The sequence below is a fragment of the Gobius niger genome (genome assembly GCF_951799975.1).
Source record: "Gobius niger genome assembly, chromosome: 1".
Taxonomy (NCBI): Eukaryota; Metazoa; Chordata; class Actinopteri; order Gobiiformes; family Gobiidae; genus Gobius; species Gobius niger.
Genome location: NC_136852.1, coordinates 4,497,383 through 4,513,386, shown reverse-complemented (window position 1 = coordinate 4,513,386; position 16,004 = coordinate 4,497,383). Strand labels below are relative to the sequence as shown.

Below are 16,004 nucleotides of genomic sequence, written 5' to 3'. Positions count from 1 at the left end.
TTTTCAAAACGCGGCGTTGTTTGGCGCGAGGTCACGGCCGCATCAGAGCGATCCATCTGTGCTGCTCTGAAAGCTCGTCTTCATTAGCTCGCCGCGCATCAGCCTCGCATCGGGCGCAATTAGCCGCGGCGTCTCTGGCCTCCCACACGGGCGCCGCACGTCCACAACATGTGACAACGGAGAGCGCGGAGAGAGGGAACAATTAGCTCTGCACCAGAATCAAACACTGTCGCAGGAAACCGATCGACGCCACAGGAGGAGGACACGGAGGATCGTCCCATTTCTGAGGAGAATAAGGACATTTCCTCGTTTTCTATAAACCTATGGGCACCGGAGCACAGTCTACAACCTGCTCACACATGTACACTACAAAAATGGACATGCAAAACTTCTGTCTAATCTGTGAGTGAGCCCTTCTCCTTCTCCAGATGCTGACTAGACCACATGAATACAGCACCAGCGCCTCAGGCTGTCTACAATAAAAGGACACTCTGAAATGTGTTGCTTTATTGTGGCTCAGAAAACCAGTTGGTGTGGTCTGGATGGAGGAACTCAACAATAAAATGTTCCATTAACTCAAGACATAGGTTAATTCAAGTGAAAGGGGCGAGATGCTAGTTCGCCATTTTATATTCACTACTGCCACCTCAGGTCATACGTGTAACTGCAGCTTCTATATTAAGGTCCCGAAGCAACACCTTTCTGAATGACAGTGCAGGAGTTTAGAGGCAGTTGTGGTGAACAGGTCTGAGCTCATTCTACACATTAGGACATGCATGGCTGGAACATGAAGGGGGAGGAAAATACTTAATTTTAACATTTTTAAACTCTGTATAGTCCATTTAACCTCTTAACCCCCACCTGGACCGAGCACATTGTCCCCAGTTTGTCATTACCCAAATCTAAAAGCTTCTTGAAAAAAGGGAAGTGACAAAAACATGCCGGAAAAGCAACAAGAACGCAATAAACAAGTGACAAAAACACAACTAAAAAGTGATGAAAACATGACCAAAAAAGCGTTGAAAAGCAACGAGAAAAAACAATGAAAAAGGAGCAAAAAAAACAACCAAAAGAGATTAAAACACGACAAAAGAAACAACAAGAAAGAGACAAAAACACAACGAAAATAATGAAAAAACTGCAAAAAACAAGACAACAACGCGCCAAAATGTCACATCCAGTTTTGAAGGCTTTCAAATGAGGCGTCGCACTGGCCAAGCTCTCCTGTCGAGAAGCTTTTAGATTTGGGTAAAGCCGAACTGTAGAAAATGCAATCTGTCGGTTACATTATTCAATTTTGAATGACGTGTCCCATGGGATCCTCTGGATTGGCGTTTACAGCACAACAACAGGATGTGCTGCGCTGCGTGACAAATGGAGCCACTCGAGACACAATAAAGAAAAACTGAACATTTCCGAGTGGACTTTTATTGTAGACAGCCTCAGGCACTCACTCCGGTGCAGTATTCATGCTGTCTAATCCTCATCAGGATCGGCCACAACTGTGAGGAGGGATGGATTCTCTGAAAGTGCAAGACCAGAGGCACGGAGCCCCAGACAACAGAGCCCCCAGGACCACTCGGGCGCTCAAACCCCTCCACCACACCCCCTCCTGGAACCGCCACTTGAGAACAATATTTGGGAGAAATGGGTCTATTACAGGGGTGGACAATTCATTTTCATAAGGGGCCACATGAGAAGCCTGAGTTGAGTCGGAGCCGCACCAACAATAACTCAAACTTATATCGGGATATAAGTTTAACATATTAGGAGTGCATCGCCGGGTCCATAAACAAAAGCGCCAAAATAAAAAAATGTTTCATTTCAATAAATGAATAATAATGAGCCCGACAGGACTGTAGCCTCATAAAAACGGCTCACACTTATTGCACTTTACAAGCCTGTGTCACAAGTCTCAGCTGCATTGTGTCAATATTCATTCACTCCACACTTACTTTTTTTTTTTGACATACTTATGAATTTATGCTCTACAAGTTATGGGCCGGTCTGAATCATCTCACGGGCCAGATGTGGCCCGCGGGCCGGATGTTGCCCAGGTCTGGTCTATTGTGTACGTATATAAAAAATGAATGAATAATAAGAGCAAAACAAAAGTGTTGTTTTATAGTTTTTGTTGAGTGTGATACAAATGTTCTGATGAAGGTTTACTAGTTTACTGATTGGTTGATTCCAAAGTCATAAAAACAAACACAATAACGGTCTCATAGTTCAGATTTGTATCGTGACCTATGACTCGTGATACAAATCGTATCATCAGACATTAGGCAAAGCACAGCCCTAATTTTAGCTTTGTTCGGTCCAAATTGAGTATTTTTAAGTCTTGTTTTAACTTAGGATCCAAATCTTAGGCCAGGGGTAGGCAACGTCAGGCCCGGGGGCCAAAACCGGCCCCCCATCATCAAACTCTGGTCCTCGAGATGATTTTGAGAAATATTGTGACCCAAATCAGAGATCGAATGTCTATTAAAGTACTCTAGAAATGTGAAAAATACTGTCAATTCCTTCAAATGTCTTAACAGAGCGTCCTTTTAGGCCATGATCCTAAAAGAATACTCATCTATAGGTAGAAATGACTTAAATCTAATTGAATTTAGAGATTAAATCTAAAGTTGGAGCAGATTTGGTCAGGCCTTAGAGCAGATAAAACCTATTCTTGCCAATGGAACGAGCACAAGTGTTTTTCTTAATTCAGATTATTCTGCATAATTTCAAGTGAAAAATACATATTTTTTACAGTAAAAGTGAATTTTCCTGATTTCCAGTGGGATTTTTATTTGTTCCATTGGCATTAGAGTTTTTATCTGATCTTAGATTAGTTCAAACCGACATAAATTTAACATAAAAAAAACTTTATTCAAGTGATTTTAAGTAATTTATCTAATTTAAATGGACATGTTTACAGTGTACTTGATGTACAACACTGGCATAATAGAAAGTGATGCTTTACTTCAAATCCTTCAATTGGAGGGTCCGGCCCTTGGTCTTTTGACAATGAAGAAAACCGACCCTCCACCGAGCAAACTTGCCGACCCCTGTCTTAGGCCATCCCTCCAGAGTATTTGACTTTTAGGATTCGTTTGTAGGATTCTCGTGGCGTTTGTGCTTCTATGTCCGGTCTGCTCTAATGTCAGACAGTGCTCGTTTGGTTCTATACTTCCCAAACGATGAACAAACGTCTCCTGAAAGCGGACGGTCGCTGATCCTCAGACGGCGTGCGGATGTGAGTGGGTTCCTGTAGCGCTCTCTCTCCTCTCAGCGCCGCCATTTGCATTCGTGCGGCGGCGTGACTGACAGCTCTGTGCTCCGCAGGCGCCCGGTGCTGCTGCCTCCGCACGGCCCAAAGGAAGAGCTGTCTCCGGCTGACATTTATGACTTTATATCCACACGACGGGGCCTGATCACTCCACTTACTCCGCACTTCGAAAGGGAAATCACGGGGATGATTGTTTTTCGGCGAATGCGAGGGCGTTTCTGTCCGATCCTGATTTGTTATTTTTGTCACGGCGAGATGATTTGCAATCTCCCCCTGGATTCAAAAAACGTAAACTGTCTGATGATATTGGAGGATGTTGTTGAGGATGTGTACTTTACCTGAGCAGTGTTTGTGTTGAGAACTTTCTACTTTCACTTCATTTGACAGCAGGGGCGGACTGGGACTGAAAAACGGCCCTGGACTCGGACGAGCCAGGCCCAAATGAGCGTAAATAAGACACTTCTTGACCAAAGAGCAACAGTGTAAGGCCTGATTTGAAAGCTAAGACGTACAAAAGTGATTGAAAGTGATTGTCACGTCGCCGCACTTTTGTCACATTTTTGTCATGTTTTTTGTTGCTTTTTCCTAACTTTTTTAGTGGGTTTTCGTCACTTTTGTGTGTGTTTTTTGCTGTGTATTCGACGTCACTGTCTTGTGTTTTTGTTATGTTTTTATGGCTATTTTGTTGGTTTTTCATTGCTTTTCTTCATTGCTTTGTTGTGTTTTCGTCTCTTTTTCGTCATTTTGTTATTGGTTTTTCATTGCTTTTTTTCGTTGCTTTGTTATGTTTTTTTATTTTCATTTTTTGTGTTTTTTTGTTGCTTTGTAATTGTGTTTTCGTCACATTTTTGAGGATTTTTTGTTGGTTTTTCATTGCTTTTCTTCATTGCTTTGTTGTGTTTTCGTCTCTTTTGTGTCATGTTTTTATTGGTTTTTCATTGCTTTTTTTCGTTGCTTTGTTATATTTTTGTCATGTTTTTTTTTCTTCACTTTTTGTGTTTTTGTTGCTCTGTAGTTGTGTTTTCGTCACATTTTTGTGGATTTTTTGTTGGTTTTTCATAGTTTTTCTTCATTGCTTTGTTGTGTTTTCGTCTCTTTTTTGTCACGTTTTTATTGGTTTTTCATTGCTTTTTTTTCGTTGCTTTGTTGTGTTTTTGTCATGTTTTTTTTCCACTTTTTGTGTTTTTTATGTTGCTTTGTAGTTGTGTTTTCGTCACATTTTTGTGGATTTTTTGTTGCTTTTCTTCATTGCTTTGTTATGTTTTTGTCATGGTTTCTTTTCCCACTATTTGTGTTTTTTTTTATGTTGTTTTGTAGTTGTGTTTTCGTCACCTTTTTGTGGATTTTTTTGTTTTTTCATAGCTTTTTTTCGTGGCTTTTTTGACACGTTTCTGTTGGTTTTTCATTGCTTTTTTTTGTTGCTTTATGTTTTTGTCATGTTTTTTTTTTCCACTTTTTGTGTTTTATTGTTGCTTTGTAGTTGTGTTTTCGTCACATTTTTGTGGATTTTTCGTTGGTTTTTCATTGCTTTTAATCGTTGCTTTTTTGTCACGTTTTTATTGTTTTTTCATAGCTTTTCTTCGTTGCTTTGTGGTTGTGTTTTCGTCTCTTTTTTGTCATGTTTTTATTGGTTTTTCATTGCTTTTTTTCGTTGCTTTGTTATGTTTTTGTCATGGTTTCTTTTTTTCACTTTTTGTGTTTTTTTTTGTTGCTTTGTAGTTGTGTTTTCGTCACATTTTTGTGGATTTTTTGTTGGTTTTTATTGGTTTTTCATTGCTTTTCTTCATTGCTTTGTTGTGTTTTCGTCTCTTTTTTGTCTTGTTTTTATTGTTTTTTCATTGCTTTTTTTCGTTGCTTTGTTGTGTTTTTGTCATGTTTTTTTTTCCCACTATTTGTGTTTTTTTGTTGCTTTGTAGTTGTGTTTTCGTCACATTTTTGAGGATTTTTTGTTGGTTTTTCATTGCTTTTTTTCATTGCTTTGTTGTGTTTTCGTCTCTTTCTTGTCATGTTTTTATTGTTTTTTCATTGCTTTTTTTTGTTGCTTTGTTGTGTTTTTGTCATGTTTTTTCCACTTTTTGTGTTTTTTATGTTGCTTTGTAGTTGTGTTTTCGTCACATTTTTGTGGATTTTTCATTGCTTTTCTTCATTGCTTTGTTATGTTTTTGTCATGGTTTCTTTTCCCACTATTTGTGTTTTTTTATGTTGTTTTGTAGTTGTGTTTTTGTCACCTTTTTGTGGATTTTTTTGTTTTTTCATAGCTTTTTTTCGTGGCTTTTTTGACACGTTTCTGTTGGTTTTTCATTGCTTTTTTTTGTTGCTTTATGTTTTTGTCATGTTTTTTTTTTCCACTTTTTGTGTTTTATTGTTGCTTTGTAGTTGTGTTTTCGTCACATTTTTGTGGATTTTTCGTTGGTTTTTCATTGCTTTTAATCGTTGCTTTTTTGTCACGTTTTTATTGTTTTTTCATTGCTTTTCTTCGTTGCTTTGTAGTTGTGTTTTCGTCTCTTTTTTGTCATGTTTTTATTGGTTTTTCATTGCTTTTTTTCGTTGCTTTGTTATGTTTTTGTCATGGTTTCTTTTTTTCACTTTTTGTGTTTTTTTTTGTTGCTTTGTAGTTGTGTTTTCGTCACATTTTTGTGGATTTTTTGTTGGTTTTTATTGGTTTTTCATTGCTTTTCTTCATTGCTTTGTTGTGTTTTCGTCTCTTTTTTGTCTTGTTTTTATTGTTTTTTCATTGCTTTTTTTCGTTGCTTTGTTGTGTTTTTGTCATGGTTTTTTTTCCCACTATTTGTGTTTTTTTGTTGCTTTGTAGTTGTGTTTTCGTCACATTTTTGAGGATTTTTTGTTGGTTTTTCATTGCTTTTTTTCATTGCTTTGTTGTGTTTTCGTCTCTTTCTTGTCATGTTTTTATTGGTTTTTCATTGCTTTTTTTTGTTGCTTTGTTGTGTTTTTGTCATGTTTTTTCCACTTTTTGTGTTTTTTTTGTTGCTTTGTAGTTGTGTTTTCGTCACATTTTTGTGGATTTTTCATTGCTTTTCTTCATTGCTTTGTTATGTTTTTGTCATGGTTTCTTTTCCCACTATTTGTGTTTTTTTATGTTGTTTTGTAGTTGTGTTTTTGTCACCTTTTTGTGGATTTTTTTGTTTTTTCATAGCTTTTTTTCGTGGCTTTTTTGACACGTTTCTGTTGGTTTTTCATTGCTTTTTTTTGTTGCTTTATGTTTTTGTCATGTTTTTTTTTTCCACTTTTTGTGTTTTATTGTTGCTTTGTAGTTGTGTTTTCGTCACAATTTTGTGGATTTTTCGTTGGTTTTTCATTGCTTTTAATCGTTGCTTTTTTGTCACGTTTTTATTGTTTTTTCATAGCTTTTCTTCGTTGCTTTGTAGTTGTGTTTTCGTCTCTTTTTTGTCATGTTTTTATTGGTTTTTCATTGCTTTTTTTCGTTGCTTTGTTGTGTTTTTGTCATGTTTTTTTTTTTATGTTGCTTTGTAGTTGTGTTTTCGTCACATTTTTGTGGATTTTTTGTTGGTTTTTATTGGTTTTTCATTGCTTTTCTTCATTGCTTTGTTGTGTTTTCGTCTCTTTTTTGTTATGTCTTTATTGGTTTTTCATTGCTTTTCTTCATTGCTTTGTTATGTTTTTGTCATGTTTTTTTTTTCCACTATTTGTGTTTTTTTGTTGCTTTGTAGTTGTGTTTTCGTCACATTTTTGTGGATTTTTTGTTGGTTTTTCATTGCTTTTAATCGTTGCTTTTTTGTCACGTTTTTATTGTTTTTTCATAGCTTTTCTTCATTGCTTTGTTGTGTTTTCGTCTCTTTCTTGTCATATTTTTATTGGTTTTTCGTTGCTTTTTTTTGTTGCTTTGTTGTGTTTTTGTCATGTTTTTTTTCCACTTTGTGTTTTTTTATGTTGCTTTGTAGTTGTGTTTTCGTCACATTTTTGTGTTTTTTTGTTGGTTTTTCATAGCTTTTAATTGTTGCTTTTTTGTCACGTTTTTGTTGGTTTTTCATTGCTTTTTTTTCCGTTGCTTTGTTATATTTTTGTCATTTTTTTTTTAGTTTTTGTGTTTTTTTGTTGCTTTGAAGTTGTGTTTTCGTCACATTTTTGTGGATTTTTTGTTGCTTTTCTTCATTGCTTTGTTATGTTTTTGTCATGTTTTTTTCGTGTTTTTTTGTTGCTTTGTAGTTGTGTTTTCGTCACATTTTTGTGGATTTTTTGTTGGTTTTTCATAGCTTTTTATCGTTGCTTTTTTGTCACGTTTCTTTTTTTGCTTTTCCAGCACATTTTTGCTCCATTTTCATAACCAACACCTGAACGCAATATCAATGTACAATTATATAATGACAAATAAAGCAGTTTCTCACTTACTTCAAAGTAGGGCCTGAATATTTGCTCAAGTAAGAGTAAAAAAAAAGTACATTTTACGAGAGTACTTTGAGTAACTAAGCGAAAAAGTCTGATTCATACTTCAGTAGTGACGTAAATCATGAAAAACAAAACTATAAATAATTAGGAAAAATTAAGATTTGAAGATTTGCCACTTTATTCACTGTGGCACGAGTTGCTACATATTTGTATTATTTCTACTAAAAAGAAGTAAAATGTACTGTATGGAAAAAAATAAGTAGTGGCAGAAGTATGATGAGCCATGGCAAGTTTATTTACAATCACTTCAAAAAGTTACTTAAAGGAATTAGTTTGTCCTCCTTTAGCGTATTGATAACTTTAACATTTGTGGGAAAACGCTGTGCATCTTATTATAAAACATTTTTATCAATTGCATGAACTTTCAGGCTATTTTTTTTAATCATTTTTGTGAAAGTTACCCTAAAAAGTGACCCTGCAAGTTACAAAATCTGCCAATAAACTTGTCCCCATGCTACAAATATAATAAGAAAGTTAGGAATGAGTTTGGACTAAAAGTAACATTTTCATTTTGTGGTTTATTCTTTCATTGTTTGTAATTAAAAAGGAATAGGGCCTTTAAGTGCTTGTACTTGAGTAAATGTAACTGAGTACTACCTCTGCAGACTTTATACCTATTGTCTTTTGAGAGAAAATACTAAACTAATACCAATCTCTTTAGGCGCTTCTCAGACTTTTCATGAAACATTGACTTTCCAAATACCAGCGGGCCGAGCTCAAGCTCAAATCAGGACTAAACTGGGACAAAAAAGGCTCTAAAAAACACCTAACTAACTGAATAATGTCTGAACTGTAAACCATGTCAAAACACCAGTGCAAACAGGCTCATTATGAATCCTTTTTTTTCTTTTCAGCTCCGATTGTGTGTCTTTCGGAGAGTTTTCAGAGTTATCACCCCAGGAAAGGACATTTCTTTCCCCCGAACCTCACACAGTCTTGATTAACATTTGTTGATTTTACAAATTGGGCCTGAAACTAGCTTCCTGGTTTGGCGGCTCTGTTGGAACATGGCCGTACAGTGCGTCACCTGATCGGATTACGAATAACACTGAGAAAGCCCTGATTCATTTCTGTTGTAGAAGTGTCAGAACATGAACATTTCAGACAGTGAGTGACCTTCCTTTGTGGATGTTAGTGTCTCGAATGTACGTGCTATAGGCAAACTGTTCTCACTGCTCCCCTTACCTGTCTGGTGGGCGTGTGGCCGATGCTCTCCAGGCAGACGGAGCCCTGGTAGCTGAGGTGGGGGAACAGGTTTAGGGCGTGGGCCGCCTCCGGGCCGCGCTGCCTGTAGCCCCAGATCAGGTCGATCCACTGGTGCAGCTGGCAGGACACGAACTCGCTCTCCAGGGCCTGAGGAGCAAAGAGAAGAGAGATCCTTAAACATTTACAAAGCTTCAGTTTCATGTCAACAAAGCAGTGAAGGCAGGTGTGCGCCCTCTGCAGGCGTTTTGTACAACTACAGTTAATAACATGTCAAGAAGGCAAATATGTTCCAATGTTCATTTGCACCAACATGTCAACACTAAAATTCTATTCTATTCTGCCAGACAAATACATCAGATTAAGAGAACAGCTGCTACAAAACAGCAGACAGATATTTGAAGCTGCTGGTGCCTCTGGAGTCTCCTGAACATCAAGGTGTAGGACCCTCCAGAGGCTGCAGTTGTGCATAAACCTTCTGTCTGACCTCCCTAAAATGCTCACGAGCAGAAACAGCTTTTTTTTTTACCTTAATGACACTGAAATACAATCTGCATAATAATTCTTTAAAGAGGGGGTGTTATGCTTTTTTCAATCACATAGCACTAGTCTATATCACACTACAATGATGACAAAACCTTCTGTTGGTCTGTAAATGCAGTAAATTAGAATAACTGCCTTGTATAAAATTGCTCTCTCAAAATGGCTGTAGTGAATGTCTTGAAATAGGCCTCTGTCTCTTTAAGAACCTCTGACTCTTTCAGACACGCCCCCTCCACACGCTGTCTGTGGCATCAGTGGGGAGGGGGTTCTGCTGAGGAGCAGTGGTTGGTTACTCGGCTGGTGACGAAAGCTCGGAGGCGTCTCCAGGAGGTGGGGGCGTTCCTAGGAGGACTCAGGCAAACCTATCCCTAAAATGGCCGCCATCAGAGTTTTTACAGATTACTCAAAATATGTGAACGTGCCAAGGCAACACTTCAGGCATGTTTTTAATGAGGGAATGATGTAAAGCTTGAAAAAGTCGATTTTGCATAATACACCCCCTTTGACATAGTGTAAGAACAAAGGTCATTACATGGTTATAGTGATAATTTTTCTTTCTGTTCTTTTTCTGGATTGGACTTTGTTTAGACACATAATTTTGCACTCCAGTCGTTACATAAACCTCTCTGTTTCCAATGTCCACACATCCAGCCACAGAAGAAGGTGGACAGGGTCGTCACATGATCGGAAGGTCGGGTGTTCGGTCGGGGGTGAGTGGTTCCTTGCTTTTTAATGTCATAATGTTTTCAGAGCACATCGTGTTACATAAACAACTGCAGCCTTTGCTATTTCAGTCGCGATTAACTCGGCAAACAAGTCCGAAATCAACGCTGCCCATTGCACAACGAGCCTGGAGTCCATGGCCGCGAACCATCCCCACTCTGCAGAAAAGCAGCCTGATTTCGTTGCGTTTTCAGTGGTGTGATTCCCATGCAAGGAGCGACCCGCACCCCTCCCCAGGCTGCCGGAATAACAACCACTCCAGCCGCGGCCCACGGGAGGGAGCGCACGGCCACGGGGCACATCAGCCAAATCCAAAGTGGCACATGCAAAGACGGGAGGTGGGAGGCAGAGGGAGGAGAGAGAGGAGAGAGGAGGGAGAGAACACATCATAAACAATAGGACAGAGACAAAGGCAAAATGGAGGTTTTAGACGGCAACACTGTTTTGGAAACGGAGGAAAATGAGAAATGGCAAGAATGGGGTTTCCACATGCAGCTCCATATTTAAAGGTCCTACTGATCATTTTTGTGACCCAATCATAGTGCCTTTACTTTCAGTCACAGCAGCCCCTACAACGCTCCAGGATCAACTGTTTTGTTCCTAATTAAAGCGTGAGAAACTTGCCCCCCCATGGACAGATTTCTACAAATATAAAAAAATAGTGCTCAAGAGAGAGTGAAATAGTGCTCAAGACAGAGCGAGTCCAAACAAGACTTAAAAATAGTACTCAAGACAGAGCGAAATAGTGCTCAAGACAGAGCGAGTCAAAACAAGACTTAAAAATAGTGCTCAAGACAGAGTGAGTCAAAACAAGACTTAAAAATAGTGCTCAAGACAGAGTGAGTCAAAACAAGACTTAAAAATAGTGCTCAAGACAGAGTGAGTCAAAACAAGACTTAAAAATAGTACTCAAGACAGAGCGAGTCAAAACAAGACTTAAAAATAGTGCTCAAGACAGAGCGAATCTAAACAAGACTTAAAAATGCATATAACTGAAAGTATTTTATCTTTTATTTATTATTTATTAATTCTATTGATGTTTTTATTGATTGTATTTGTTTTCTTATATTTATGCAACTGTGAAGCACTTTGAATTGCCTTGTGTATGAATTGTGCTCTACAAATAAACGTGCCTTGCCTTACAAATGATTGACTCAAATCAAGAACAAATGTACATATTTGTAGACAGGGCTGGACTGTCAGAAAAAAATCGACCCCACTTTTGGGTCCTCTATAAAAGCAGTCATACCATAGACGCTGATTTATGTTCTTCCCAATGGGTGGGGGTCAGGATTGATCTTACAAACTCGTGGTTATGAGCCCGGCGCTCTACCCATGGAGCTAAACAAGTGCAGTGCAATTGTCGAGGCCATTAGCAAAACAATAAGCCCTTGAACTAAACCAGTATAAGCTACAAAACCGAGGACAATAGCTGCATGTTGTCCATCCATCCATCCATCCATCCAAATGATCACACTGTAGATTTAGGTATTGATATGGTGAAACTCACCACGGAGTTAGGGAGGTGTGGAGTGAAAATAGAAGTCCCCAAAAAGGCCAAAACATTGTAAATCCTTTCAATGGAAACCAGAAGCCTTTTCCAAACTGAGGTTCTGTGTTACAATAACCTATTTTCACTTATAATGACAAATATGATGTGAAGGGAAGGGGTAATGTTATATCCGAGAGGCCCATTGCTCGTTATCATTCATTATCTGGGATCCATGACTCAAGAAAGCGCCAACGGAGGGGTATAAAAAGCATCAGATACCCCTAGTGGACATATCATGAAATTGGACCCATTATAGTGAGGAGCACGTCAATAGAATATGTAGAATATGTATGTACTAATGAAGTGAGGCTGCCAGTCTGCGCCATTGGCCGCTCCCAGTACCAACCCCTCACTCACACACTACATTCACACAGGAGAGGAAGGTGAGGTGTCTTGCCCAACGACCAGGGCATCAGAGCATCTTGGTCAGGTTTACCTCGGGGTTGGTAATGTTAAACAATACCAGTCTGGTATCGGAGTTTAGGTACTACCGATATCGGAAAAATAAAAGTATCGAAAACAGTTTTGATGCTGTTGGGTCCAGTAACAACATTAAGCGAGTTTGAGCTCAAATAAATGATTCCCCAACATTTTTTCCCCATTTATTTTAATGTTTGGTCCATTTCCCCTCAAATGTTAGCTCCATAATTCACGTTTTCCTTATTTTTGATCCAGTTTTTCCCTCATGTTTGCCAATTTTTTTATTACAAATTTTTTCCTTATATATATTCTCCCCATTTTTTCCGAATGTCCCCAATTTTTTTCAGAATTTTTGCCCCAATTTTTCACCCACTATTCCTCCCTGCAAAAAGTAATTAACTAGATTAGTATAAACATCTCAATTTGAGCATAATAATCCAAATTTCAGTTGTTTTGACTGGGTAAATTGTTCTTGGGCATTTGTCCTAGATTATTTAACTTGTTCTGAGATGTTTCCGACTCATTTCGATACATTTCGTCCTTATTTCAGGTCATTTTCTTTGCCAATGGGGTAAGAAAATTGGTCTTATCTCATTGGCAATTTCACTTTCTTATTTCAAGCGAGATTTACCTTAGAACCGGTCTGAAATGTCCTCAAACTAGCAAAGTAAACTTGGTCCGATCAGGAAAAACGTCTAAATTAGCGAAAAACGCTCAAAACACGATATATTTCCTCAATTCAAGCCATTTAAGACAATGCTTGATATTCACTTTTTGCAGTGTATTAGTCCCCATTTCTTAACATTGGAGATAAACCCGATGTTTTCTGGTTCTAGATGACAAATATTTTAGTACAGGCATCAGTATCGTGAACCAAGTATCGTTAAAGTTCTGGTACCCACGGAGGCGTAAGCTATTGTGCATGTTTTGGATGGCAGCAGTGGTTTAACACACAGTAACGCCTCAAACATGGAGGATTCAGACAGAAACATCACATAACGTTACATTTTTGTGAGAGGATGCTCGCTGAGTGTCTTTCCCGCTGATGCTCCGGTGTTGTATGTGAGTGAGGGGGGAGGGCGTGGGGGGGGAAGGACGGCGGGAGGGGAGAGGAGAGAGGAGAAAGGTCGCCTCGGCACTAGCAGCCTGCCTCTGTCAGAGCGAGTGAAAAGGTCGCGAGTGTTCGTCTGGCCTGTTTTTAGCTCAGAAAACGCGGCGCTTCTCAGGTTCACGTTTCACCGCTGGTTGGTTTAACGACGTGGGAATCGAAACGAAACAGAAAATAATTAACACGCGATGACAGATGCGACGGTGGGAATCAGTGTTAATGACGACAACGTTCTTGATTCAGTTTAACTCCTGATCTTTAGACTAAAATAAGAATGGTTTTATTTGTACCTTTGTTCAACCCCTTAACTCCCACCTGAACCGAGCACATTTTCTCCAGTTTGGCTTTACCCCAGTCCAAAGCTTCTGGAAAAAAGCTGTGAAAATAGCGACAGAACTGAGACGAAAAAAATTATGGAAATGTGACAAAATGGTGACGAAAAATTAATGAAAAAGTGGCAAAAATGTCAAAAGAAATTGACAAGAAATTGACAAAAATGTGACAAAAAAATGTTGAAGAATGTGACAAAAAAATGACGAAAAATGTGACAAAAAATGACAAAAATGTGACAAAAATGTGACAAAATGTGACAAAAAAAATGACACAAATTTGATTTAAAAAAAGACGAAAAAAGCGATACAAAATATGACAAAAAATATGACAAAAAGACAAAAATGTGACAAAAAAATTACAAAAATGTGACAAAAAATTTATAAAAAATTGACCAAAAAAAAGACAAAAATGTGACAAAAAATATGACAAAAAATATGACAAAAAATATGACAAAAAATATGACAAAAATGTGACAAAAAATGACAAAAATGTGACAAAAATGTGACAAAAAAATGACACAAATTTGATTTAAAAAAAGACAAAAAAAGCGACACAAAATATGACACAAAATATGACACAAAATATGACAAAAATTACAAAAATGTGACAAAAATTTTATAAAAAATGGACAAAAAAAAGACAAAAATGTGACAAAAAATAACAAAAATGTGATAAGAAAAAAGTAAAAAAAAAAAGGGTTGAATACCCCAAAAAAAATAAAATCTGATGACGTGAGGAAAAAGGTCCTCTCGGTTCAGGCGGGAGTTAAGAGGTTAATCAGGAAAGTCTCTATTTCAGTGGAGCAAGAGGAGAGGGAGGGGGAGGAGCTTAGAATTTAGATCGATAATGCATAGATGGTGATGAAGATGTGTAGTAAAAAGCACATATAGTTTGTGGAACGCCCTGATTCTTGCTGGTGCGTAAAGACGTACAGTAATATGTTTTGGATACAGCACTTACCATGCGGTGGATCCTGACGAAGTCCTCCGGCGTCTTGGCCCAGGCCGGCAGCTCCACGTCACACACCAGGGCCCCGTCCTCCCTCAGCCCCAGCGGGTAATCGTTACTGTTCACCAACATCTCCGGGAGGTAGAAGAACTCGGGGATCAGCTCCTGCGGAAAACAACACACAGACACTTGTGAAATACTTAAGTTCATGTGTTAATAGTCCAAGTCGTGAAGGTCCAAGAACTAAGCAAGTCCAAGTCAATTGGTCATGGGGTCAAGTCAAGTCTTTCTTTAGCCGGCAAGTCGCCTGAGGTCGCAAACGTCAGTGTTAAGCCTCTTCTTTTCAATATGTGTTTAATCTACTTGAAAATATAAAGTGCTTTCTCAAGATTTAACGATTATGAAAATTTAGGCTAAAATCAAACTTTTAAAAATGTAATGGATTTGGATTTAAAGGAACAGGCCACCATTTTTCCATACTGAGAAATGTTCTTACCTGAGCTCAGACGATTTGTACCTGTCTGGTCTTTGTGTGTCAGTCACGCAAAAAGACCAAAGATGTTGTTAGCATTTAGCCTCTCCCAATGTATTCCTATCGCTGCGAACAGGGTGAAGTACGGGTACGTATCAACTCGTCTAAGCACAGGTAAGAACATATCACAGTATGGAAAAACGGGGGCCTGTTCCTTTAAGTCTAATTAATTTTTAAATCACCAAAAAATTTTAAATATATATATTTCAAATGCTCCAGTCTATGTACAAAATTACAAGGACGGCATTTTAAGGAAGGGGGCCTGGGGGGCCAACTTCCAAAAAATGGAAACAGATTCTTTTAAACATGAGCTGCTTTTCCCTGCAGTCAGAAAGATAAATATCAAACAATATTTTCATTTTAGTTAGTTTCTGGTAGTTTTTTCTGTCAGTGGTTCCCCTGTAATGCTCCAGCCCCTGTATACTTGGATTCACCCCTGCTCAAAGTAGATTCTGGGCAGCCTTCAGTCCCGCTGTCACTGGGCTCAGTGTGGCTGCGGGAAAGTCTTTTTAGAGCTTTGGTCAAGTAAGTCTCGAAAATGTATTTGACTCAAGTCTCCCACCTCTTGTTAATAGTTAAACCTGCCTCTCTTCAAAACCATTTCATTCACAGCAGCACATATGATGCAAAAGGTGAAAATATCTTTATTTGCCGCTGCAGTTTGACATCAAAAACACATGATTGAACAGTAGATGCACAAATAAGTGATGCTTCCTATTACATTACACTTGGTTCAAAAGGACAATCACAAGCCTCCAGAACTGCCATTTGTTCCAATGTGTGCCCTCTAGAGTGTTATTAACCTCTTAACTCCCGCCTGAACCGAGAGGACCTTTATCCTCACGTCATCAGATTTTTTTCCCATCATTTTTTTGTTGGGTGTTAGTTTTTTTTGTCAAATTTTTAGCACAATTTTGTAATTTCTTTTGTCACATTTCTGTCA

General features: G+C 38.3%; 1 protein-coding gene across 1 annotated transcript in view; it reads right to left on the bottom strand.

The window, feature by feature from the left end:
- LOC306966731 (neurobeachin-like) overlaps positions 1-16,004 on the bottom strand; it is a 684,825-nt gene that overhangs the window by 59,094 nt on the left and 609,727 nt on the right. The window contains exons 46-47 of the mRNA XM_079561544.1: positions 14,542-14,694; positions 8,885-9,052 (exon numbers count right to left, since the gene is read on the bottom strand). Of these exons, the coding sequence (XP_079417670.1) occupies positions 8,885-9,052; positions 14,542-14,694 (321 nt within the window). The remainder of the gene's footprint in view (positions 1-8,884; positions 9,053-14,541; positions 14,695-16,004) is intronic.